The sequence below is a fragment of the Hemibagrus wyckioides genome, linkage group LG13 (genome assembly GCF_019097595.1).
Source record: "Hemibagrus wyckioides isolate EC202008001 linkage group LG13, SWU_Hwy_1.0, whole genome shotgun sequence".
Classification (NCBI taxonomy): domain Eukaryota; kingdom Metazoa; phylum Chordata; class Actinopteri; order Siluriformes; family Bagridae; genus Hemibagrus; species Hemibagrus wyckioides.
Window position 1 is genome coordinate 1,749,052 of NC_080722.1, and position 24,909 is coordinate 1,773,960.

General features: G+C 40.7%; 1 protein-coding gene across 1 annotated transcript; it reads left to right on the top strand.

Annotated features, from left to right (window-relative positions):
• The first annotated feature begins 13,234 nt into the window (after positions 1 to 13,234).
• LOC131363308 (legumain-like) lies at positions 13,235 to 24,596 on the top strand. The gene is made up of 12 exons (XM_058405701.1): positions 13,235 to 13,375; positions 15,032 to 15,119; positions 15,332 to 15,429; positions 16,064 to 16,145; positions 16,245 to 16,330; positions 17,168 to 17,243; positions 19,201 to 19,263; positions 21,433 to 21,496; positions 21,584 to 21,702; positions 21,803 to 21,916; positions 22,682 to 22,744; positions 23,693 to 24,596. The coding sequence occupies exons 2-12, from the start codon at positions 15,048 to 15,050 to the stop codon at positions 23,735 to 23,737; spliced, it is 882 nt and encodes a 293-aa protein (XP_058261684.1). The 5' UTR covers positions 13,235 to 13,375; positions 15,032 to 15,047; the 3' UTR covers positions 23,738 to 24,596.
• Positions 24,597 to 24,909: the final 313 nt, after the last annotated feature.

Genomic DNA, 24,909 nt, shown 5'->3' on the forward strand with positions numbered 1-24,909 from the left:
ACCGTATTAAGCAGTGTGCGGTTTTAAACACCAGTAGCATGTATTCTGTCCCTGTTTTAATGGCACATGAACATATCTAGGCAGCGCATGTAGTCATGTAATCTTGCAAGCTCTACAAAGTCCAGCACAAGATGTGAAACATCATTTAGGTTTTTAAAACAGAATTGGAGTGTGTGTTTGTTTACATAGTTACATTTTTAGCTGTTATTTCTGTGGAATCAGTGCAAACCCTTATGCTGAGTTCACACTGCACCACTTTTCAGTCACCAACTAGTTTTGCAAAATCAAGGCACAGCGGAGCTCGTGCACACGAGTGACAATTTCAGTGACCAAAATGACCAAAAACTCGATGTGACCAAGTCGCTGATGAGTAAAAAAAAAATGAAAAGAAAGAAATGTCTTAAATATAGCTATATCAGAATAAATAAGCTTTACGATTATTTTCATTTCATTTCATTGTCTGTCGCGCTTATCTGATCTATCCTCCGGTCACGGGGAGCCTGTGCCTATCTCAGGCAGCATCAGGCATCAAGGCAGGATACACCCTGGATGGAGTGCCAACCCATCGCAGGGCACACACACACACACACACACACACACACACACACACACACACACACACACACCCATTCACTTATTCAATCACACTATGTGCAATTTAGAGATGTTCAGATACACAGAACCTGTAAAGTTGTACTTAGAAAGAGATGAAACCAGGTAAGTTTGCTCACTATGTTCCATTGAAAGACACTTTGAGATGTTTATAGAAGTCTGTCTAATGGAGGAATTGTGCAGCACAGGATACTTGCTTACCGTGGACAGATTGTGGACAGTGCTTTGTGATGTCAGTGATGGTCAGGTATACAAAAACAGTGAGTTCTTTTCTCAAAGCCCATCATGTCTAAACTAATTCTATATCAAGATTCTTTTTAGGTGGTGAACCCATTAGCTTGAGCAAAAAGCAAACAACAACAAAATATTGAAGGTATAACATTTGAGTCAATTTTTAATTCATTGAATTACTTCAATGATTGCATGCCTGGCCTGCCACCTTGTTTGACATTTGAGAGGGTTTTCTTTCCTATAATTTAGCCCTTTACCTGAGGTACTTCATCAAGCAGAAAAAGTGGTTCACCTATTCAATTCTGAAGAGACTCAATAAGAAATTTAAATACAGTGCATGTGATGCATTCAGTAAGCCATGTGCAGTGAGCTCCAATGGAGTAAAGCTTTCTGGTCAGGTTATTCAGAACTGGAATTATCTAAGACTTCCTGTGATCATGTGTGACAAGGTGAAAGAGCCCATGGATGATGTGTGGCAGTTGATCTTTCAGCTAAAATTTCATTGCCAGAGGTCGCATACCTCAACGTTCTTATCCAAGAACATCTTGCTTGTAGATTCTCTCTCTTTCCAGGACATAGACTAAAGCAGGGGTCTTCAACCCAAATTGCTTGAGGTCCAGTAAATGAACCCTCCTTGCCAGCTGTGATGACTCGTTAGAGGCAGGTTGGATAGAATCCATTTGCAGATTTATTGAAGAGGACAGCAAGAACAACTCGTAAACCTTAGCAGTGCAGAAGTCAAAAACCGGAAAACCAAATAACACTGGTGACAAAGCCAAAACGTAAACCAAAACTCGTAAGTGAGAAAACAGGCAAAGTCCATACACAATAATCCATACACGAAAGGGAGTAATCCAAGGCTTAAGTCACAAGGCAACGTTACTTCGCAAAGAATGCTGGTAGCATGCTGCTTTTATCCTAGCGTGCTACCAGGAAGTGAACCCAGAGGGGTTAGTATTCAGGTGAGGGCTCCCTCTGGTGGGCTGGATGATGTTGTGACATTACAGAACCCCCCCTCTAAGAACACCTCCTGGTGTTCGTCGATGTGGGAGCCCTCTGGGTCGTGGGCCAGGCCTGTTAGGGAAGGTGCGGTGGAACTCCTCAATTAAGAAGGGATCAAGGATGTCAGCAGATTCTACCCAGCAACGATCCTCTGGGCCGTACCCCTCCCAGTCCACCAAGTACTGCAGTCGGCGGCCGACACGACGGGAGTTCAGGAGGGCGTGGACCCGGTAAGCTGGTGCCCCATCAATGTCTAGGGGAGGAGGAGGTTCGATGGTCTCATGGGTCTCGGAGCGAGTCTCTCTGACCGGTTTAAGCAGTGACATGTGGAACGTGGGAGAGATTCGGTAGGAAGCAGGCAGTTCCAGGCAATATGCCACTGGATTCACTTGACGAAGTATGCGAAAGGGGCCAATAAACTGGGGACTGAGCTTTCGACACGGGAGCTGCAGCTTGAGATCGCGGGTGGAAAGCCAGACTCTTTGACCCACTCTATAGGCAGGATGAGGACGACGATGACGGTTGGCCTGAATCCGTTGTCTCCTCACTGCTCTCTGGAGGTGCACATGAGCCCATTCCCAGACCTACTGGCTCCTTCTTGACCACTCATCCACCGACGGCACATTAGAAGGCTCTCCGGACCACAGGAACAATGGGGGCTGGTAGCCTAGAACACATTGAAAGGGTGTATGTCCGGTGGAGGAATGTGTCAGAGTTCTGGGCATACTCTGCCCAGGGGAGAAACTCACTCCACCGGTGTTGCTCTCTGCTACAGTAGGCCCTCAGGAACCTCCCGAGTTCTTGGTTTAACCGTTCTGCTTGGCCATTAGACTGGGGGTGGTATCCGGAGCTCAGGCTGATGTTAATGCCCAGTTGTGAGCAGAAGGCCTGCCAGACTCGTGAAGTAAACTGTGACCTGTGATCAGAGACAATGTCCTCTGGAAGGCCGTAGTTCCGGAACACATGGAGGAACAAGGCTTGGGCTGTTTCCATGGCTGTGGGCAGCCCCTTCATGGGGATAAGTTTGCAGGCCTTGGAAAAGCGATCGATCACGACCATGACTGCAGTATACCCTTGGGATTCAGGAAGGTCTGTGAGGAAATCTGTAGATATGTGGGACCAGGGCTGACATGGGATAGGTAAGGGCTCCAGCAACCCTTCTGGCAGTTGGTGGCTGGTGCTGGATTGAGCACAGGTGATACAGGCCTTGACGAACTCCTCTGCATCTGCTGTGAGTGATGGCCACCAGAACTTGCGTCTGAGTAATTGGGTGGTGTGCCGAATGCCTGGGTGTCCAGAACCAGGGCTCTCATGAGTCCATTGCATGACACGGTGGCGCAGATTGGTGGGTACAAAGAGTTTTGACGGCGGACAGGTCGGCGGAGGGGGTTCTCTGGTATTTGTCTGCTGAATCTCTTCTATTAGGCTCCACTGGATAGGGGCTAGAATAACTGATGGTGGAAGAATGGATTCGGGGTGAGTGTGCTGCTCATGGGTTTCAAACTGTCGAGATAGGGCGTCAGCTTTACCATTCTTGGAACCAGGGCGATAAGTAACTGAGAACTTGAATCGGGTAAAGAACAATGCCAACCGGGCTTGGCGTGGGTTCAAGCGTTTTGCCCCTCTGAGGTATTCGAGGTTTCTGTGGTCTGTGAGAATTAGGAACGGGTGTCGGGCCCCCTCCAGCCAATGCCGCCATTCCTCCAAGGCCGCCTTCATGGACAATAATTCTCGATTTCCCACGTCATAGTTCGCTTCAGCGACCGAAAGTTTTCTGGAGAAGTAAGCACAGGGGTGTAACTTTCCAGAGTCTCTTTGGCGCTGGGAGAGCACTGCGCCGATGCCACTGCTTGATGCATCAACCTCGACAACAAATGGGAGGTCAGGATCAGGGTGACAAAGTATAGGAGCGGTAGTAAAACTTAGTTTCAGCTTTTGGAATGCCCCTCTCGCCTTGTCAGTCCATACCAATTTCTTGGGTTTTCCTTTCAGCAAGGAGGTGAGTGGCCCGGCTATGGTGCTGTAGTTGCGGATAAATCTCCGGTAGAAATTGGCGAAACCCAAGAAGCGCTGCAACTCTTTGATACTGGTGGGCTCTGGCCAGGAAGTGACAGCTGTGACTTTGGACTGGTCCATCCTGTGGAATAAAATCTACTGTACTCACTACTAAAATCTGACTCCAGCTCCACACTGACCCGACAGCTCAGTCTAAGTGAGACTCATAGTTAGTAAGGCCTCAAAACTAAATAAGCCAATCAAGCAGACTAGATGAATACAGATAAGAGATTTTATTTTGTAATCAGCGCTGATACAAGAATTGAGATGCTCACGCATGAACGTCCCAACAACCTCTCTCCGGGGAACTCCAACTACAGCCTTTATATACATTTCCCTTATCTTCCCAATGCAACACGTCACTAGTTCTTTGCCTAGACAATCCCACCCATCTTTCTTTTTTGACCTTTTAGATTCTTTTTTTACACCATTATCTTTGGATTTACAACTTTTCGAATACCATTATAATTAAACTTTTCCTGAATCATTATATTAAAAATTGGGCATTTCCGCCCCCACCAGTGGGATTGTCTTTGGCCTCACTCTCGCCAATACCTCATTCTTCTTCAGGAGACAGCATGGGTAAGTTCTCAGTTCTTCAGGGACCAACACCCCTTTCTTTTATTAACTTTTACACCTCACGGATTTTCTGATTTATCCGCTGTCTTCCACGTACGTTCTCTAGATATTTCGCCTGGTACCACCATTGCCATCCAACACGCTCTGCGTTTACTTCATGATGAGCTCACTACCGCTCAAGGTACCAATGGAGCGAAGATTGACCATAACAATCTAGGGTGCGTCTCTGCCATTGATTGGTCCAAGTTTGGAAAGCCTGGTACCGCAGAGAAAGCCTGCCAGACTGACATCATTGATACAACTATTTGTTCTTCAAAGCCCTTGCAGCCTGTGTGCAAGGCCCGTGACAGGCCAACATGCCGTGTTAAACCTTATATTGTTCTTAAGCTCAAATGATCTAACGAATAAACTTTACCTGAGAACTCACTCCTGCTGTCCCCCTGATTATTTCACACATACCTTATACATATATTCTCATTTACAAAATTATCTCCCACAATCCCAACCCCTTCTTCCGAGATGATGTAGCCCAGAAACGATGTGGACTGCCTATGGAACTCACATTTTTCTAGCTTGGCATAGAGGTTGTGTTCTAGGAGCCGAGAGAGTACAGAACGGACGTGCTTGATGTGGTCTGTGAGATTAGCAGAGTAGATCAAGATGTCGTCAATGTAAGCGATAACAAAGCGATTCAGCATGTCTCTGAAGACCTCGTTTATGAGCGACTGGAACACTGCTGGTGCATTAGTGAGTCCATACGGCATAACTAAATATTCGTAATGCCCCTGGGTGGTGTGGAAGGCCGTCTTCCATTCATCTCCCTCTCTTATCCGTACAAGGTTGTATGCACTCCGTAAATCCAACTTTGTGTAAAACTTGGCTCCTTGAAGTTGTTCCAGTGCAGCAGGGACTAAAGGCAGTGGGTAAGGGTACGGCACTGTGATGGAATTCAGTCCCCGATAATCTATACAAGGACGTAGGCCCCCGTCCTTCTTTTCCACAAAGAAAAAGCCTGCAGCGGCTGGAGAGGTGGATGGACGAATGTACCCTGCTGCCAGGGCTTCTTCGATGTACTCCTCCATGGCTTTCTTTTCAGGAAGTGAGAGAGGGTAGATACGGTTCTTAGGTGGCATGGCGTTGGGCAGTAGTTCAATGGCACAGTCATATGAACGATGAGGCGGGAGTTTGGTGGCCTTTTCTTTACTAAATACAGCTCTGAGGTCATGGTATTCACGGGGTAATGTCACTGTGGCTGTGACCATGGGACTCTCAATGGAGGTAGAGAGACATGAGCGAGGTGTAGGGTTATGGAAGCAGGTGTTGAGGCAGAAATCCGACCAGCGTCTCAGTTCCCCCTCTCTCCAGGATATATGAGGGTCATGCTGTTGCAGCCAAGGAAAGCCGAGGATAATGGGGTTGGCAGGTGACATGATGACGTAGAATGATAGCTTTTCACGATGAAACAGTCCAATCTCCAGGTCTAAAGCTGTGGTTTGGTGTGTGAGGAAGCCTTTCCCAATAGGCTGATTGTTGACGGTGGTGATTTTCAGAGGAGGAATACACGGGAGCGTGGGTAGCTGGAGGTCTTGGACTAGTCTGCTGTTGATCAAGTTGACTGCTGCCCCTGAGTCGATCAATGCTGAGACGGGGAAACGCTCATTAGCATAACGTAACATGGTAGGCAGAACAAACTTGTAATTTTTGGCTAGTTTCCCCACCTGGGGTGTGGTAGACCTCTCGGGGCACTGGTAGACTTGGTGGCAAGGCTGGCTGCAGTAATAGCAGAACTGCTGATGATAACGTCTTTGACGTTCCTCGGTCGTGATGCGAGTTTGGCCTAATTGCATAGGTTCAGGGCCTTCAGCAAGGCTGTGAATTTCATGTCATTGGCAAGCTACTGAGAGAGGGGGGGCAGGAGGTGGACCATGTTGACGATGAAGGTTATCCAGTCTGATGGCAGTAGAGATATACTGTGATAACGAGACATTAGAGTCCTTGCAGGCCATCTCTACTTGAAGTGCTGGAGTTAAACCCTCACGGAAAACTGCCAACAACGCCGTGGAGTTCCAGCCAGACTGTGCAGCAAGCGTGCGGAACTCAATGGCGTACTCTGCAGCTGATTCAGACCCCTGGCGTAGCTCCAGTAGTTGCACTGAGATGTCTTTGCCTCCCGCCGGGTACTCGAACACCTCGCGAATCAACCCTGTGAAATAGCTGGCTGAAGACTTAACTTGGGGGTCTGAGTCCCACATCGCTGATGCCCACGCTAATGCTTTACCCGTCAGTAGAGAGAACATGAATGCGCACCTGATAGAGTCACTCCTGTAAGTTTCTGGTTGTTGGGTGAAAAAGTTGTCACATTGGCGGAGGAAACCACGGCAGCGGTCGGCTGATCCATCAAACTTTTCGGGGAGAGCAAAACATGGTAGTTCATGGTGTGGTTGCGGTGTGGGGGCCGAAGTGGTAGCAGCGTGGTGGGCTTGTTGTTGTAGCTGCTGGTTGGTAGCTTTAAGCGTCTCCACTTCAGCTTTGTAGGCACGGATAATCACCCCCTGGCGCCATATTGCTGCCTGTAAATCCGCTGGATTCTCAGATGGCGAAGTAACCTGTGATGACTCGTTAGAGGCAGGTTGGATAGAATCCATTTGCAGATTTATTGAAGAGGACAGCAAGAACAACTCGTAAACCTTAGCAGTGCAGAAGTCAAAAACCGGAAAACCAAATAACACTGGTGACAAAGCCAAAACGTAAACCAAAACTCGTAAGTGAGAAAACAGGCAAAGTCCATACACAATAATCCATACACGAAAGGGAGTAATCCAAGGCTTAAGTCACAAGGCAACATTACTTCGCAAAGAATGCTGGTAGCATGCTGCTTTTATCCTAGCGTGCTACCAGGAAGTGAACCCAGAGGGGTTAGTATTCAGGTGAGGGCTCCCTCTGGTGGGCTGGATGATGTTGTGACATTACACCAGCTAAGGTGTGGACAGTTATATACCTTAAAACCTTAATGTTTTTTGCCAGACTAAACAAATGAGTGTAAACATGTAGAATTGCAGACTTTAACAGAACCCAACTGGGTTCCCTAAGGCTACTAGGCAGGCTAGGATTCCCCCAAAAAATGATGGCTCACCCATATATACTCTCCGGAGTATCATGTGATTTTATTTACAATGTCCCAGAAGGAGAAAGAAAAGGAAAAAAAAAAAATCCCAAGATCCAATCCAGCAGTGAGGATATTTACAATGTACAGACTCAGAGAAAAAACAAACAAACAAAACAACAAAAACACAAAAACTGTTTGTTTCAAAAATGTATCCTCTGTATACATGTTATATTCTTCCCTTTTTCCTTTTAACCCACAGCACCGACAGCATGCTTACTTAATTCGAGCAGAACTCAACAAGGAAAGAAAAATCAAACCAAACCGACATGCCCTATCTGGAGTCTGGTTACCTATTTAAAGGCCAGGCTCCACCCCCTATTTTGGGACACTACCATTACCAGGATTCTTCTTACCAATTTTCATCTCGGAATTCCCATTTACTTCCTCCATCTAATATCACTAAACCAAATATAAATCACATTAAATAAACAATAAACCATACGCATAGATGTTTTCTTATAGTGGTAAACCAGGGCAAATCTTCATATTACCTTGGTACCTCTCAGGAAAGGGAAGAAAAAAAAAAAACCTCATGGTTTGTATACATGTGTATGTGTGTACATGCCTGTGCTGCTATTCGCCACCAAGAGGTCACTCACTTTTCCACAAAACAACATTTTTATTAGACACAATATAATAGATAAAAGGAAAAGTAAAGTGATTTATTTGCTGAACTGGGATTAACAATCATAATTAATGATGCAAACCTCACTGGTTCAAACAAAACAAAACGGAAAACAGAAATCTCATATCACATTTTATCTTTACATGCATTGTCTCTACTTAACTAAATGTATCTAATACTGAACACTGCTCACTTCTGTGCGTCACACTGCACTGGAAAAAGATCAGCAATATAATTCAGGAAAAAATAGGCAAAAAACAGGCAGGCAAAAATAAAGTCCCAGTGTTGGAAAAATGAAACGGTGCAAGAAACCCTTTATCTGTCCATTTGTACTGTTTCTTTAAGTCCATAAAAACTCAGTTAAAATTAAATTAAGTTGTCTGTTGGGCTGAACTGAGATGTACTTAAAGGTAGAAGCGTAAAACTTCTTAGTTCCGAAAAAAAATATATCACATTACATTCATGTTAATTTACATAGGTTTTCTGAATGAGAACTTCAGTGGGAGAAATTGACTCTGGCCTTTCCAGCTATCACTTTGAATCATGGGAGGAATGGGATCAGTGCAATCCTCTAACTGGAATATAAATGTTCATTGGTCATTCTTGACCTGTATTTAATTTTTTTAAATCCACGAGAAAAGCTGATGGTGTGCCTGATCAAAAGAAATACAGAGAAGATGGAACTGCACACCTGGATGAAGATAGCGGGAGACAGAAGCAAAGCGAGTTACACCGGTCAGAAATAATGGAGGATGCAACCACGTCGTCGGTGACAGAATTATATTGAGCACAGTTATACTAAATCGCATATGGTAGCAGCATGGGCGTCGCTAGGCCATTTTTAGTGGGGCTTTAGCCCCCCTAACATTTATACTCCGCCCTCCTAAAATTCTGCGATTCTCCATAAACTGTACACAAATTCGTGATCGCCTCAGTCCCCGCAGACTTCGGCTCCTCCCCATCTTTCAGCGCGTTCTTCAATCTGCAGACCGCGGCGTCACAGAGCGAGGATCAGAGGACAAGTGTTTGTGCATGTGTGTGTGTGTGTGTGTGTGTGTGTGTGTGTTTATGATCAGGAAGACTCGTATTTGTCTTGTTCAGTACTCAAATGTTATAAAACACATCTATGCAATACAGTGGAATGCTGCAATAAGTTTACCATCCTACCCTGTTAGTCAAACCTTTATTTTATTTTATTTTATTTTATTTTATTTTATTTTATTTTATTTTATTTTATTTTATTTTATTTTATTTTATTTTATTTATTTATTTTTACTATTATACCCTCATTGAGGGTTGAACAGATTAAAACGACTTCAAAACGCAGTAGACTTTCCCATGGATTCGAGTACGAAATAGATTATCAAGAGTTAAATGGCTTCGACTTGGGGCGTTTATAATTGCGCTACCATCGTTTAGTGACGTCATGTTCCCGGGAAAACTGAAGTTGTGTGGTTGGTGTCGGTCACAGGGGCGAGAGACTGCTGGTTTTGTTCCGGAAATTATTCATTTATAAATTAAGCACTGATCATTACCAATGCGTTGGTGGCAACTAGGCAAACAAATACATTAAAAAAAACATTTGCCTTACCATACATATTTCATGGCACAGGCAATATCCATTTCAAACTTTTACCAGAAATTAAAAGTATACATAACTCAATATGCTTCTGCAGGTTGGATGGAGAGTTTTTGTAGGCTGTGATGTGGTTTGTTTTCAGTAAACAAAGCAAACATTTAAAACAAAAAGAATCTTTACTCTTTTCTAAAAACTGGAACATACTGTCTAAGTATGGCCATGGATGTGTTTACTGCGCTGATGATCTGTCTTCATCCATTTTGTCACCAGCTGATCAGATTATCAAAAAATAATGAAAAACCACTGAACTTCACGACACGTGACGCTACAAGAGTGAAAAAAACATCCTCTGATTAACTACCTTCTACTCATTGACCTTCACAGAAATGTAGTGGAGTAAAAAGTACAATATTTGTCTTCCAAATGTAGTGAAGTTAAAGTAACAAGTTTCCAGAAAAAATAATACTCAAGTAAAGTACAGATACTCAAAAAGTGTACTTAAGTACAGTACTCAAGTAAATGTACTTCATTACTGTCCACCTCTGCACTCAACACACACCCAGACAGATTTCTCATCACTGCTGGGGACTTCAATCACGCAGATTTAAAGCCTTTTTTACCAAAACTACATCAGCACGTAGACTTTCCCAAAAGGGGCAATAACACATTGGACGTAGCATACTCAAACAGCAAAGGAGTCTACAAAGCCTCCACCCTCCCCCACCTTGGACTCTTTGACCACATCACCATCATGCTTAGACCTGCATACAGACCGAAGGTGAGAGTCACCAGGTGTGTGGTCAGAGGGGGCCTCTTCAAAACAGCAGCAACTTACAACAACCACACAGACATAGAGGAATATACTGAGGCTGTTACTGCATACATCACAAGGGTGCGTGCTAAGCCCGTTGCTCTTCACCCTGTTGACCCATGATTGTGAACCCACTTACAGTACCAACCACATCGTCAAGTTTGCAGACGACACGACTGTGGGCCTCATCACCAACAACAACGAGGCCAACTGTACAGGTCACACTTTGTTTTTGCACCGTCACTTTACCGTTTACATTTACTGTTAATTATATTCATTCTTATGTCATTTATATCCATATATTTATCTCATATGTATATATTGTATTTTCATATATATATATATATATATATATATATATATAAGAAAATACAATATATACATATGAGATAAATATACTTGCTAGGTTCTATATTTCTATTTTTCTTTAAAAGTTATTTATCTATTCCCTAAATTTTTATGTCTATTTAGTTAAATTTATTCTATTCTTCTTTCCCTTGAAAAGAAGGACAGTTGAATAAAGCATTTCACTACATGTTGTACTGTGTATGATTTTGTATGTGACAAAATGTGAATTTGAATTCAATAAAAAAGTCACAGGAGGGCAAACAGATAAGACTCAGCACACTTCTACTTGATGAGAAATGAGGCCTATTTGAAGCTGATGCAGTAGAATTATTATTAAAGCTGTGAACTGCTTTTGAGTAATTTTATAGTGGAACATTTGAGTCTTTTTAAATATATTTGAAGGAAGATTGCTGACTCTGTGTTCATGAAAATTAATTACACATAAAAGACTGAGGAGACAGGAGGTAGGACAGGAAAGACATTATAGTTGGAGCTCAAAGTTCAACGAAGTTCAACGGAGCAGATGACTCAGAGAAAACAACGGGGGGAATTTTTATGTGTGTGTATGTGTGTGTGTGTGTGTTTCACTTTCAGCATATATAAATGCACTGTTAAATTCCCAGACCTTAATTAGTATAAATCCACCCCCAGTATAATACCTACACCTATCCCCTTTGTAATGAAAGAGGAAATCCTGGTGAGTGGAAGAGTATGAGAAAAAAGGTTTTTTTTGTGTGTGTGTGTGTGTGTGTATATGTGTGTATGTGTGTGTGTGTGTGTGTATATGTGTGTATGTGTGTGTGTGTGTGTGTGTGTGTTTCACTTTTAGCCATAATAGAATATGAGAATAGAATGAAAAACAAAAATTTGTCAGTGACTGTTTATTACTATAACATTCAGACTAGTGCTTCAAAACAGTGCACCATGATGTGTTTATGTCTAGTGTTATCATAAGTCATAAGTGTTATCGTCTGATCAGATTAAATTACAGACTCCTAAAGCATTGTGTCACATCATGACAGAGTCTAAAATGTAGAAATCATTTTAATACACTGTAGATATACACTCTGTCACTGACTGCTGCGTGGCAAAACGTTAACTTCCAGTAAAGTTCACTTTATATTAGCATGTAGCTCGCTGTTTACATCATGAAATGCCACACAAAAGTTTCTAATATGTTTCTCATCTTTTTATTCATTAAAAAGAATCGAATTGCATTATTACTTATTCACATAATTCTAACATTTTATTTAACATATAATTTACTGCCATAGCCAATTCACCTCATTAGATATATATATACATATATTGATGACGAGACCAGCACTGTGGCACTTCTTGCTCCTCCCACTAAAACATCCCGAGCGCTGAATGGACAGCAGCATTTCAGCATCCCCAGTGTTGTGGATAGTCCTGAAGCACATGGCCGCTGTGTACTTTTTAATGACCTCGCCAAAAATCTGCAGCCAATCAGAGCAGCACTACAACTTCTTCACCCCCCTGGAGAAGAGAAGAGGACACCTCTGGGGAGGTAAGAGCGTGAGCCACACGTGAACTAATGTACATTTCTCCATCTCTTTCATTACAGAGCTGCCAATGGATACGGAGGATGATGCTCTCTAAAAGCGCTCCACCCCACCAGCCTCCTGGGTCTCTCCATGTCTCTGCTCCTCGACCCAGAATCCCCACACCACACAAACACACTGGCACTCAGCTAAATATCACCCTCTTTCTCCTTACACCTTAAGATTTTCCACTTAAACACTGTTTCACCTGTTGCACTGTCAATAAAAGCACACTTAAGTCCATGATATCTGATGTGTTTGTGTTCAGCCCCTCACTGCCTGGGTTGTGACTTTACACATATATAGCTATGAGGGCTTCCTGGGACATGAATGAATAATTTATGTAGTCATTTTGATATCAAGAGCTGTTTGTGTGCCACATTAATGACTGGGGCTTTCCTTTCTTCTGTGAGAAATGAATGTTTGGGGAATTCCAGAGTCCCAGTTTAGAGTTTAGATACATATCTCCAACACACAGTGTTCATTCGAACCCATTACACACATTCCTCAGTTTATTATCTAGTGATAGAGCACAGAGCACACACGCGAGGGAATCAGAGGAATCTGTATTTAAATAAAACTCTGCAATGATAACAACATAAAAAGGTGTGTGTGATTGTGTGTATGTAATCGCTTTCATTTTCTATGTGAGTTATCATAATGAACTGCTGGTGGATCTGGAAAAATACCTTTATCTTTTATGACTTAAGAAATTAAAGAGAAAGTGAAAGTTTCCTGATTATAAATGCACCAAAGCACCACTTCAGCACATTTACTCAAACTAACACTGAAGCAGCGACAGGTAAGAATCAATACATTTCTACTTTTAAGAACCTCAAATAATCCAATTATATATATGACTCCAGGGTCTCAAATACAGATACAGTATAATATGTATCTTTTAAATAAATAAGTAAATAAAAGATAACCATGTATGTTTTATAGTAAGTAAGTATTCTGTAAGTGCTAAGACACAGTGTGTGATGTTACAGTAAAATATTGAGTAATGGGGTGGTGTAATAAAACTGATGAAATAACACTTATATGAATTTAAGGAATCTATATAAAACTATGGCAAAAAACATATCTCTAATTTATCAGATATTTAAGCAGTGAGCAGCACACTGAGTCAGATCAGAAATATTGCTGTTGATTAGTGTTCAGAGATTTATACAATTTATCTTTTCTTACTACCCCATATATACATACATATACACACTACTCACAAAAAGTTCAGGATATTCTGCTTTCAGGTGAAATTTCAGGATGCACCTAAAATGCACTATAACCTTTCCAGGTGAACTTAATTTGACCTTCTGTACACTTTTGAATGCACATGTCCAACTGTTCAGTGTTTCAGTACTTTTTGCAGAACTTGCTGTTCTCTAACAAGGAGCTTAACGGCAAAATTCACAACTGGTGTTTGATCCATGAATCCACCAATAAATGTTCTGGTTCAGTTAGAATTGGTATTTAAACAGTCCTCTTCATCATGCTGTTCACATTTTGACATCATGAGACCAAGAGCACACCTAACAATTGATCAACAGAACCTCACCATTGTGAGGCTTCAAACAGGATGTTCTCAGAGGGAAGTGGCCACTGAGCTTAGAGTGTCACAGTGTCATCAGCAGGTTGGGACAGAGATACAGAGAGACTGGAAGAGTCACAGAAAGGCATAGAAGAGGACGTCCTTTGGCCACATCCCACGTTGGCCACATCCCACATTGCGAACAGTGCCCTGCGGAACCGATTGTTGAATGCCACTCAACTCCAGGCACATTTAAGGGAGGTGAGAGGAACCCAAGTGGAGGCTGGGGTACCTCAAATGGAGTGGCCTGCACTTCCTCCAGACCTGAATCCCATAGAAAACCTATAGGATCAGCTGAGTTGCCGTGTAGAGGCGCGTAACCCTGCACCCCAGAACCTCAATGACCTGAGGGCCGCCCTTCAAGAAGAGTGGAATGCCATGCCTCAGCAGACAATAAGTCGACTCGTGAACAGCATGAGACGTCGTGGTCAAGCTGTAATTGATGGTCAAGGGCACATGACAGATTATTGAGACATTGAGATTTTTTGTTGTGGTATACCCACCACTGTTGTTGGATTTTGTTTCAATAAATTGTTTGAGATGAGACAATCATTGAATCTTTGAAATCACCATTGCAGCTTCTACTTAAATGTCCTACTTTCATGATATAATATCACTGTAGCGTTAACTTTTTACATTTTCCATAAATTTCACCCAAAAGCCAAATATCCTTAACTTTTTGTGAGTAATGTACACACACACACACACACACACATATATATATGTATATATGTATATATATATATATATATATATATATATATATATATATATGTATATATATATATATATATATATATATATATATATATACTGTATAATACAGTATATGAGGTGACCTACACCTAGTAATATTCTGCTTTGTAGGAACTTTGTAGTCGATATGGGAGTTCTCAGCAAACACTGGGTTCTCCTGGCAGCAGGTTCTAAAGGTTGGGAAGACTACAGGCATCAGGTGAGAATATTAACAGGGGCTTGTTTTCACAGTTTTTTTTAAATAGGTTGCTTACAAAGAAAAATAAACATTGTAAAATATTTTGTAATATTACAGAAATATAATACCTGATACATTCTGCTACGATCTTTCTTTTTTTAAGGAATAATATTTTTTAAATAATCATTTTTAATTTTTTTTAAAGCTCAGTTAAATTACTGTTTCTGATTCAGGCCAATGTGTGTCACGCTTACCAAGTCGTGCACAAGAATGGGATTCCAGATGAACAGATTGTGGTGATGATGTATGACGACATCGCTTATAATGACAAGTGAGTTTTACAGATTAGAAGTTAAAAAATTTTCACATAAGCTAAATGATCACTCTGTTGGATCAACTGCAAAGATTGTGGCATCATTTACAGTCATGGGAAAAAGAAAGTACACCCTTATTAAATTCAATTCATTTCTATTAAAAGTATCCTACTGCCACATCAATTAAGATATTAATTTGCAGCCAGGTTTTCTTAATGAAGTGCACAAGATTGGTGTGACTACTTCTATATTGCAGCACTTTAGGCAGTTCAGTGTTCTGGAGCACTCAGGTGTGTGTCTGCATCATGACATGAAGAAAACGGGACATTAACCATGACCTCAGAGAAGCAGTTGTAGCTGCTCATCAAACTGGGAAGGGTTATAAAGCCATCTCTAAACATCATGCCATCACCGGGCAAACGATTCATTCACACATTCATTTAGCCCTAAGAGCAATTTATCTTGACCTGTCCACCTACTGGCATGATTTAGCAGTCCAAGAAGACTGGAGAACCTAAAGGAAAAGTCCACATAGGCAATAACTCAAGGAACTGGGGACCCAGGGGCTGTGAGGTGTCAGAGCTACTCGCCACTGGTTATGTAATGAAATGGTGAATAGACATTCATAAGTAAAAACATTTTTTTCTGCAGGAACCCTGATAAAGGTAAAATCATTAATAAACCAAATGGACCAGATGTTTACACTGGGGTTCCAAAGGACTACACTGGAGAGGTAATTTATTCTATACACACAACAATTAAATACTCTGATTATACTTCTATGTTTTTTTTGGTGATTTGGAATCTACCTTTTTAAACTGTCCATTATCAGGATGTTTCAGCTGAAAACTTTCTGGCTGTTCTGCGTGGAGATTCATCTGCTGTCAAGAAAACAGGACCAAAAAAAGTCATACAAAGGTATTTATGTCCATTAGGCCAAGGGTTATATATTGTTCACATTTTTTCAGCCAGTGTTTCTACTGAATAAAATATATATATAAAAAAAATTCTATTTCTATTATATAAAATACATTTAAAAAATATTATAAAAAAAAATTCAGGTGTAAATAAATCATATATCATGCCCCTGTATTTTGTGCCATCCTTTATCCTCAGTTATACAAAGCTTTTTAAATCGATCATAAGCAGTTCCCTCCATTCTCCATACTCTTCTCTTTGCATCAAACTGGTACAAGTTCAGCTCTTATCAGGCAACAGGATGTTGTTTCATATTTGCACAGGATATGTTTTAGATGTTTTTAGCAAACTCTACTCTGGTTTTCCAGTTTTTGAGGCTAACCAGTGGTGTACATATTGTGGTAAACCCTCTGTAATTATTCTGGTGAAGGTTTCCCTTTATCATTGACACTGAAACAGACATGTCTACCTCCTGGAGGATGTTCATCTGGCTAACTCTTGTAAAAGGGTTTTCCTCATTTGGGAAAAGTCCATCAGTCATCAACCACAGTTGTTTTACATGGTCTTCTGATGTTCTTGAGCTCACCAATGCATTTTTTCAGATCTCTCTTATGGGTTTTGTTTTAATTTTTCAGCCTAATGATGATCTGCTTCACTGGCATTCACAGCACTTTGAAAAGCAACAGATTTCTAATACAAATGTCAGACTATCAGCTCTAAACCTTCTGCCTACCATTGTAGGCATCAAAAATAACAATAAATCTGTCCAAATACACGACTGTATATGATGTGTGTGGAAATATAATGTCCTTTAATGTTTTGATTGTTTTCTTTCAGTGGTAGAAATGATACTGTGTTCATCTACTTAACAGACCATGGAGGTGATGGTTCCTTTAGCTTTCCAAATTCCACAGTAAGTTTAGTAAATGTTTCCTTTCTGTACTGTATTTAGAGTTGATTGTTTGTAAGGAGGATTAAGCTGCATTCTGGATCAGATGCAGAAGTTGAATGGTGCTTAGAGACAGACCTCCTGATCCCCCCGATGTTGTAGAGGAGGAATCTTAATACATGAGGCAGTTTAGTGATGTGAAGTCAGAATAAAAGGTAACAAATAAATAAAATAAAGTTGGTTGTCCATGGTTACCCCAAAGTTGTGTGAAGTGACAGAGGGTGAGGTTTGGCAGTCTTAACACCAGGGGTGAAATAAAGACGAAAGTTATATTGAGTAAAAGGTTATTAAAAGAATGGTCTTTGGGGTGAGGGTTCTTCAGCATGCAGGTGGTAACACCGGCAGCTCATCAGTTTCTTGGTGAGTGAATCCAGAAACATTAGTGCCACTGCACTGGGGCTGAGAACAGGAGAGTGAGTACTGAGAGAATCCAAGATGGCGGACAGGTGAGGACTCCCAAAAGGGTGGACAGGAGAGAGATATATACTGATGGCTAGGGGTAACAGAGGCAGTCAGAAAACAGGCAGACAGATTCAGGCAGGGAGACAGGCAGATAGAATTCAGATCTTATAATATGGGCAGGGGTCAGAACCAGGAAGACAGAACAGGCTTTCAGGTTATGAACTGGCTCCAAGTCTTAATCTAGAAACAGTTCCAGGATCTAATCAGGTACTCACAGCTGGCAGAGATCAGGCATAAAATAGGTCAGAAAGGTAGCAGGGTGCAGAAGCTCACAGGTCAGGTCTAAGTCTCAGGCCCTGTCCACACGAACGCGGGTATTTTTAAAACCGCAGCTTTTTTTCTTGTGGTTTGTCCGGTTATCCACACGCAAACGCAACATCAAGTCAATGAAACCGAACATTTTTGAAAACTCCTGCGAGGGTGAAGTTTTTCAAAAACTCCGGTTTCAGTGTTATCATGTAGACAGAGAAACCAGAGATTTTTGACTTGTGAACAGGGTTGCCAGATTGGACTGAAGATTTCCAGCCCAACTACAGAACCAGCCCATTTAAAAAAATACCAGCCCAAAATGCACACTGTTTTAACTAATACAACAACAAACAGTTACAATAGTTAATAACTTTGTGATATTGGCTTAACGAGTACAACGATTACAACAACGACTCTCCTGAACCTTATTGGCTAAACTGAACCATATAATTAAAACATCAACATTACATATTACACTTTATTGTAAAGTCTGTTTGAATAGAAAATTAATAAAATATCATGATTATAGTTAAAAAATAAAAACCTGCCTGTTGCATAAAAAAACAGCCCGCCCAATGAATTTTTTCCCGGTGAGATGTGACCAAAAGAAGCCCAACTGGGTGGAAACATGCCCAGTCTGGCAGCACTGCTCAGGCTTCTGATTGGCCAACATGGCTTTACAGTTGAGATTATATTGCCACCTGTTGGTTTTCCATGCTCTTGACAGTGCTTCAGGCCGTTTTCATGTGGAAGAGATTTTTTTTTAAAAACAAAGGAGGAAAAACTCTGTTTTTAAAAATACCCGTGTACGTGTGGACTAGGTCTCAGACTGAAGGTGGTTGGCCAGAAGGCACAAAGCACAATCTGGCAGAGAAACAGGCCCAGAGTAGCTGCTTATATAGGAGAGAGAGGAGCACAGGTGAAAGTCACAGGTAATTAGAGTGGCAGAGTGAGCAGACAGCAGAGGAATGGGAAAGAGAGTACAGGTGAAAACCAGGAACTGGAGTAGGATCTGGGTGAGGCAGTGGAGCAAGAATCACGACACTCAGTGAGTTAAATAAAAGTGTGCAAAAACACTTAGCTGGGTGCTGGCTTCCCTATACCTCCTAGTTAGACGCATGAAGCAATTGGGGGCAACAAGTCTGTAAATACTAAGAATCATGTAATACTAAGGTCATGAATATTAATAATAAGTTGTTTTCTGTTACAGCTTTATGCAGAACGCCTTATTAAGACAGTGACGACAATGTCAAAGGAGGGCAAATTTTCAAAGGTACATACACTACCAGTCAAAAGTTTGGACACACCTTCTAATCCCATGGTGTTTCCTGATGTTTATTTCTCTCTACATTGTAAAACAATGCTGAAGGCGGCCGAAATCCACAATAATGTCCTTTGAACAGTTGATATTGAGATATGTCTGCTACTGATGCTCTGTAAAGCCTTCATAACGCCTCTAATCTGAGGTGCTGTTAATTGGTGATTTCTGAGGCTGGTGACTCTAAATGAACTTCTCCTCTGCAGCAGAGGTCAGTTTTGGTCTTGCTTTACTGGGATGGTCTTCATGTGAGCCAGTTTCATCATGGTGCTTGATGGGTTTTGCAAATGCACTTGACAATACTGTTCTTGCAAGAACTATTCCAGAACACCTGACCTTCGTGTCTTAAAATAACAACTGACTGTTGTTTGTTGTCATTACATATGGATTACTGAAGTCCATGTGTGTTATTTCATAGTTCTGAAATCTCCAGGATTGTTCTAGAATGTAGAAAATAAGTCACTAAACAAAAAACAAACTTTTGACTGGTAGTGTATTTTAAAACTCATACATTTCAATGCACCTATATATTTATTTCTTTTTCTTTCTTCCATTTCATCTCTCTATTTTCTATTAAAATATATGATAGATCACAGACATCACAGATTACACCACTGTGCTGCTGAATTGTCACAAAATTCACTATAGCATGTTCTCTATAAGTCCTTTGTAGGCCTGGATTAGTGGATGACATCTTTTTCAGCTTTCCTGAGTCCAGCAATAGTGTTTTTGGCTAAGCTCAGGTTAGCTGGCACATGAAGGCCCAGAAACTTGTGACTGTCAGCCCTTTCCACAACAGTCCCCTTGATGACAAAAGGCTGTAGAGGGGGGATTTCCTCCTGAAATCCACGATTATTTCCTTAGTCTTGTCTATGTTGAGGGTGAGGTCATTTTCCACTCCATAGACAAGAATGTTGTCGACCAGTTTGCTGTACCCTGACTCGTCCCCATCCTTGATGAGGCTCAGGATAGGTGTCATCTGTGTACTTGATGATGACAGTGTAGTCCTGGGCAGAGAAACAGTCATAGTGGTATAGGGTGGAGAGTTTGGGGCTGAATCTCTGTGGTGTCCCTGTGCTGACTTGTGAGCTCAGTAGAGACCTTGCCCATCCCATCCTCACCACCTGTGGTCCACCAGGCAGAAAATCCAAGATCCAGTTGCAGTTGGGAGATGGGACACAAAGATCTGTCAGTCTCACAAGCAGTTTTCATGGTCAGATGGTGTTGAAGGCAGACTATAGTCCAGGAAAAGCATCCTAACATATGTTCTGCTACAGACCACATGTTTTAGTGTGTGGTGCAGGGTCATTGAAACGTTTCCCAGCTGCCTGCATAGAATTTAGGTACACAGTGCCCAAACATGGACTATGGATGCATTGTCTCACACATCAAACAGGAAAACTGAGTTTACAGTACACCTGCACCATATAGAGAATCTCTACAAGGAGTTTCCAAATGTTTAACTTATTAAGAGTTACATATCAACTGTACAGTAAGCTAATAGTCTTGCTTTTGAGGAAGTGCATACACCCAGGATAGTGACACACCCTTAAGAGGTGCAGCAGAGCTAAGATGTTCAGCCAAGTGTAAAGTCACTAGTGTCCTCTGGGACAAGACATAGTAGCCCCTGACTGAGCTATTAGCCTAGGAATCTGAAGCAGACCAGGTGGTGAGAGAATATAGGTTCACTTTCTGAGTTTAGGTTTCTACCAAGGTTTAATTCTGCTGAGTGTTACATTTTGCAGTATCAATAACAGTGTAAATTCATAAACACCAAAAGGTGTAACTGTCAACATCCTTTTAAAGAAAGTCACTACATTACCAAGATATACTTTTCTAGAATTAGTTTAGAGAATTCCCTGAGTGAATCCCTACTGGGCCATAAAAAAATGTTTTACTAAGAAGTGAATAGTCAATTATCATTGCTTTCAAGCGCTCTTGATCTGTTTCTACATGATATTATCTATTGCACATATATTATTTAAATACTGCCATATGATTAGATGATTAGATAATTACATGAATGTGTAGGTGTACTGATCAAGTGTGTGGTGATGTCAGGAAAGTAGCATTTTTGTCCAGCTCACAATCACAGTTTTCTTAAATCCTGGTCAATGTCTGCAGATGGTGATGTATATTGAAGCTTGTCATTCTGGATCAATGCTGGATCAGCTGAAGGACAGCAACGGTTAGTACAATTTTAATTAACTGAAAAGTGATTTTTATTATTCTCATATTTTTTAAAAGTTTATCTTTCCCTTATCTTCCCTTCCAGTGTATGCAGTTGCATCCTGCAGGCCTGAGGAAACCAGCTATACTTGTTACCATGACCGAAGATTAAACACTTGGCTTTCTTCTGACTTCACTGCTTCCTGGCTACATCACACAGAGACAGTTAGTGTTATATATGATTACTACACAAATGGAAATATATGAAAATCCATAATTTTTTTATATTATTTTTTATTTTTTAATTATTATTATTATTCTAAAGGTAAACCTTAACACAACTTCATTTGGAGATCAGTTTTCCTACCTGAAGAAAAAAGTCAGTGAGACTAAGAAGAGTGACGGAAAAATTCAGACGCCGTGTAACTATGGTGACATGGTATGTTAAATAAAGAAATAATAAAAGATTGTACTTTAAAGCCTTATTCGTATTGCAATGGGTGATGGCCAATTACTGAACAAAGTATTACATAATAAAAAATTTAATAATAATAATAATAATAATAACGATAATAATAATAATAATAATAATAATAATAATAATAATAATAATAATAATGATAATAATAATATTAATAATAATGATAAGCACAGTGGCTTAGTGGTCAGCACTGTTGCCTCACAGCAAGAAGATCCTGGGTTGGAATCCCGGGTTTGAACAGGCAGGGGACTTTCTGTGTGGAGTTTGCATGTTGTCCCTGTGCCTGCGTGGGTTTACTGCGGGTAGTCCGGTTTCCTCCCACAGTCCAAAAACATGTACATTGTTCATTCTAATTTGACCATAGGAGTGAGTGTGATGGACTGGAGACCTGTCCAGGGTGGACCCCTGCCTTTCACCCTGGGATAGGCTCCAGCAGATCCCCATGACCCTAATTAGGAATAAAGCGGGAATAGACAATGGATGGATGGGTAATAATAATAATGATAATAATAATCCATTATGCAACACTAACACAAATTCATAAGATTTTGTTTTAAAGCAAAAATAAATAAATAAATAAACAAACAAACAAACAAACAAACAAATAAATAAATAAATAAAAGCTTTTATTATCAACAATGACTATTCACTATCAGTGTTTAAATGCTCACAGTATTTCATTTTATTTAATGAAATGTTAATGTCTATGTTTCTGTTCTTTAGAACATATGCAATTTAATGTTGAGTGAATTTCTTGGTGAATCACGCGACTCATCCCAGACCCAGGTAAGACAATATGATGATCTTAAAAGAGAGAGTAAACACTTTCACTTCTACTGAACTGCAGTTTATTTCCAGTCCTGAATTCTGAATAGAAATGTGCAGGAAATGTGTGTGTAATGTGGAATGTTATAAACACTGTGTGATGCTGAAACATTCAGTTCAGATCAATTTATTTGTTTAGAGTTTTTAACATTGGACTTTGGAACAAATCAGCTTTACAGAAATCTGGAAATATGTTTTGAAATGTATAAATGTATACTGAGTGATGAAGCAGTGTTACTGTTAGCAGCCTGAAGCTGATCATTTTCCTGTAACAGCATGTCCTCTGGTGTTTGATTCCTCTAACACCACAGCAGTATAACAATGATTACACCTTTTTATTAAATTATTTTTTTCAGTCTATTAGTAAGTTTCTGTTGTCACGTACATTAGAGCAGCTAGAAACAGTCGTCTTCTCCCCAGCCTCTCAACAAAAACAAGAAATAAAAACAATAAACAGCTTTTCACGTTAAAGGGAAACCACAGAGAAGTGTAAACTCATCAGTCCTGAAGATATTAGAAGTTCCAGCTTCATGTCTAACAGTTACAAAGTGCTGACACTGGAGACTCCTTCCATACATGTTATATGAACACATTTCTCTCACTGAAAACTACACTATTGTCCGTTCTTCTCTTTCTCTATAAATTAATATTCTGAAATGTTGGATATTTCCACAATATTCATAATTGAATTGTATTCATGTAGATCTGGAATCTCTCTATATTTAAAGCATTGTGTTAGCGTTATCACTGTCAGTAAATAGCTTCTAGAAGAGTAAGGAGATGAGTAGAGTTTTATTAGAATAAGAAATAAACACTGTTACTGTTATAAACACAGAATGACAGGGAGGTGAGGAGGTTCTGTTACCACCCTGAAGTTTATTCATTTATCTTTTATCTTTTCATTTGAAGCTAACGTTCCAAATGCAACTGTTGAGGCTGTTCGGCTGGAATTAGGAGCCATGGCTGTAGCTGAGCTTGGAAGAGTATCAGCTGCCGCCGGTCCAGCTGAAGTTTGGCCTGGAGATGGACACTGGTGTAAAAGTTACCCCTCTACAGCAGAACCGGAGTTTCTAGGGACTGGAGTGACATTAAGCAGCACTTGGAAATGAGCTTAAACTCAAACTAAATTTTCTTTGTAAGATTTTGAATATGATTAATAAGATAAAAAGTATAAATTCTAGCACTTACTTTAATTTTTGATTATTAATTATTTGCTTATTCACCAACAAGAACATTAGTGAGATTAGACACTGATGTCAGGTGAGGAGATCTGGTGTTCAATCAGAATTCCAGTCCATTTCAGAGGTGTTCAGTGGGGTTGAGGTCAGGGCTCTGTGGATCTTCTGTTCTAACCCAGGTAAATCATGTCTTCATGGACCTAGCTTTGTGTACAGGGACACTGTCATGGTGGAACGTGTTTAAGCCTCTTGTCTAGTTCCAGTGAAGGAAACAAGGCTACAATGCACACAAAGACATTTTATACAATTTTGTGTTTACAACTTTGTGGCAACTCTTTGGAAAATACCCACATTGGGTGTGATATTTATGTGTCCACAAACTTTTGGGATGCAACGGCAGCTATTCAAAGATTTGACCACAAGATGTCACTAATGTGTACCGTGCTGAAAAGCTTCGAGTGATGAAACACTTCACCATACAGCTCAGTGGAAAACCTCGGGGCTTCACAAAGCTTCATTCCACCCTCACAAGAACAAAGTCTATTTTTATACTTTTGCTATATGTCCAGCGCTAGGCTAACTTTATCATCATCAGATATATCATATATCACAAGGCATCCTGGTTATACACTGACCCCAAAAATCTGCTTGTATAAATTGTTATATATCATCCAATCAGCTGTTGGTTTAAGGATAATTAAATTAAATGACTAATTTCTGGTGTTAATCACTAACTTGTTGTGTGTTGTTTAAAACTGTGTGAATGTGTTTGTGGACGATGTCATAGAACTTTACACAGATCATCATGAAGCTCCTGCAGATACGTCCTTCAGTATAATGCACACATCACTGTTCCTCATGTTTCTGTGGAGGCTGAGGAGAAGGGGCTGAGAGCAGGAGCCATGACCAGAGCTCAAATAGGAAGTCTGACCAGTCCTGTCCTAACCC

What these genes read in the sequence shown, in the direction of transcription:
- LOC131363308 (XM_058405701.1), top strand. Translation starts at nt 15,048, where the DNA reads ATGGGAGTTCTCAGCAAACACTGGGTTCTCCTGGCAGCAGGTTCTAAA. An exon ending in TTAGCTTTCCAAATTCCACA is followed by an intron (nt 17,244 to 19,200) that starts GTAAGTTTAGTA and finishes TTTCTGTTACAG; the next exon opens with CTTTATGCAGAACGCCTTAT. An exon ending in GGCTACATCACACAGAGACA is followed by an intron (nt 21,703 to 21,802) that starts GTTAGTGTTATA and finishes ATTATTCTAAAG; the next exon opens with GTAAACCTTAACACAACTTC.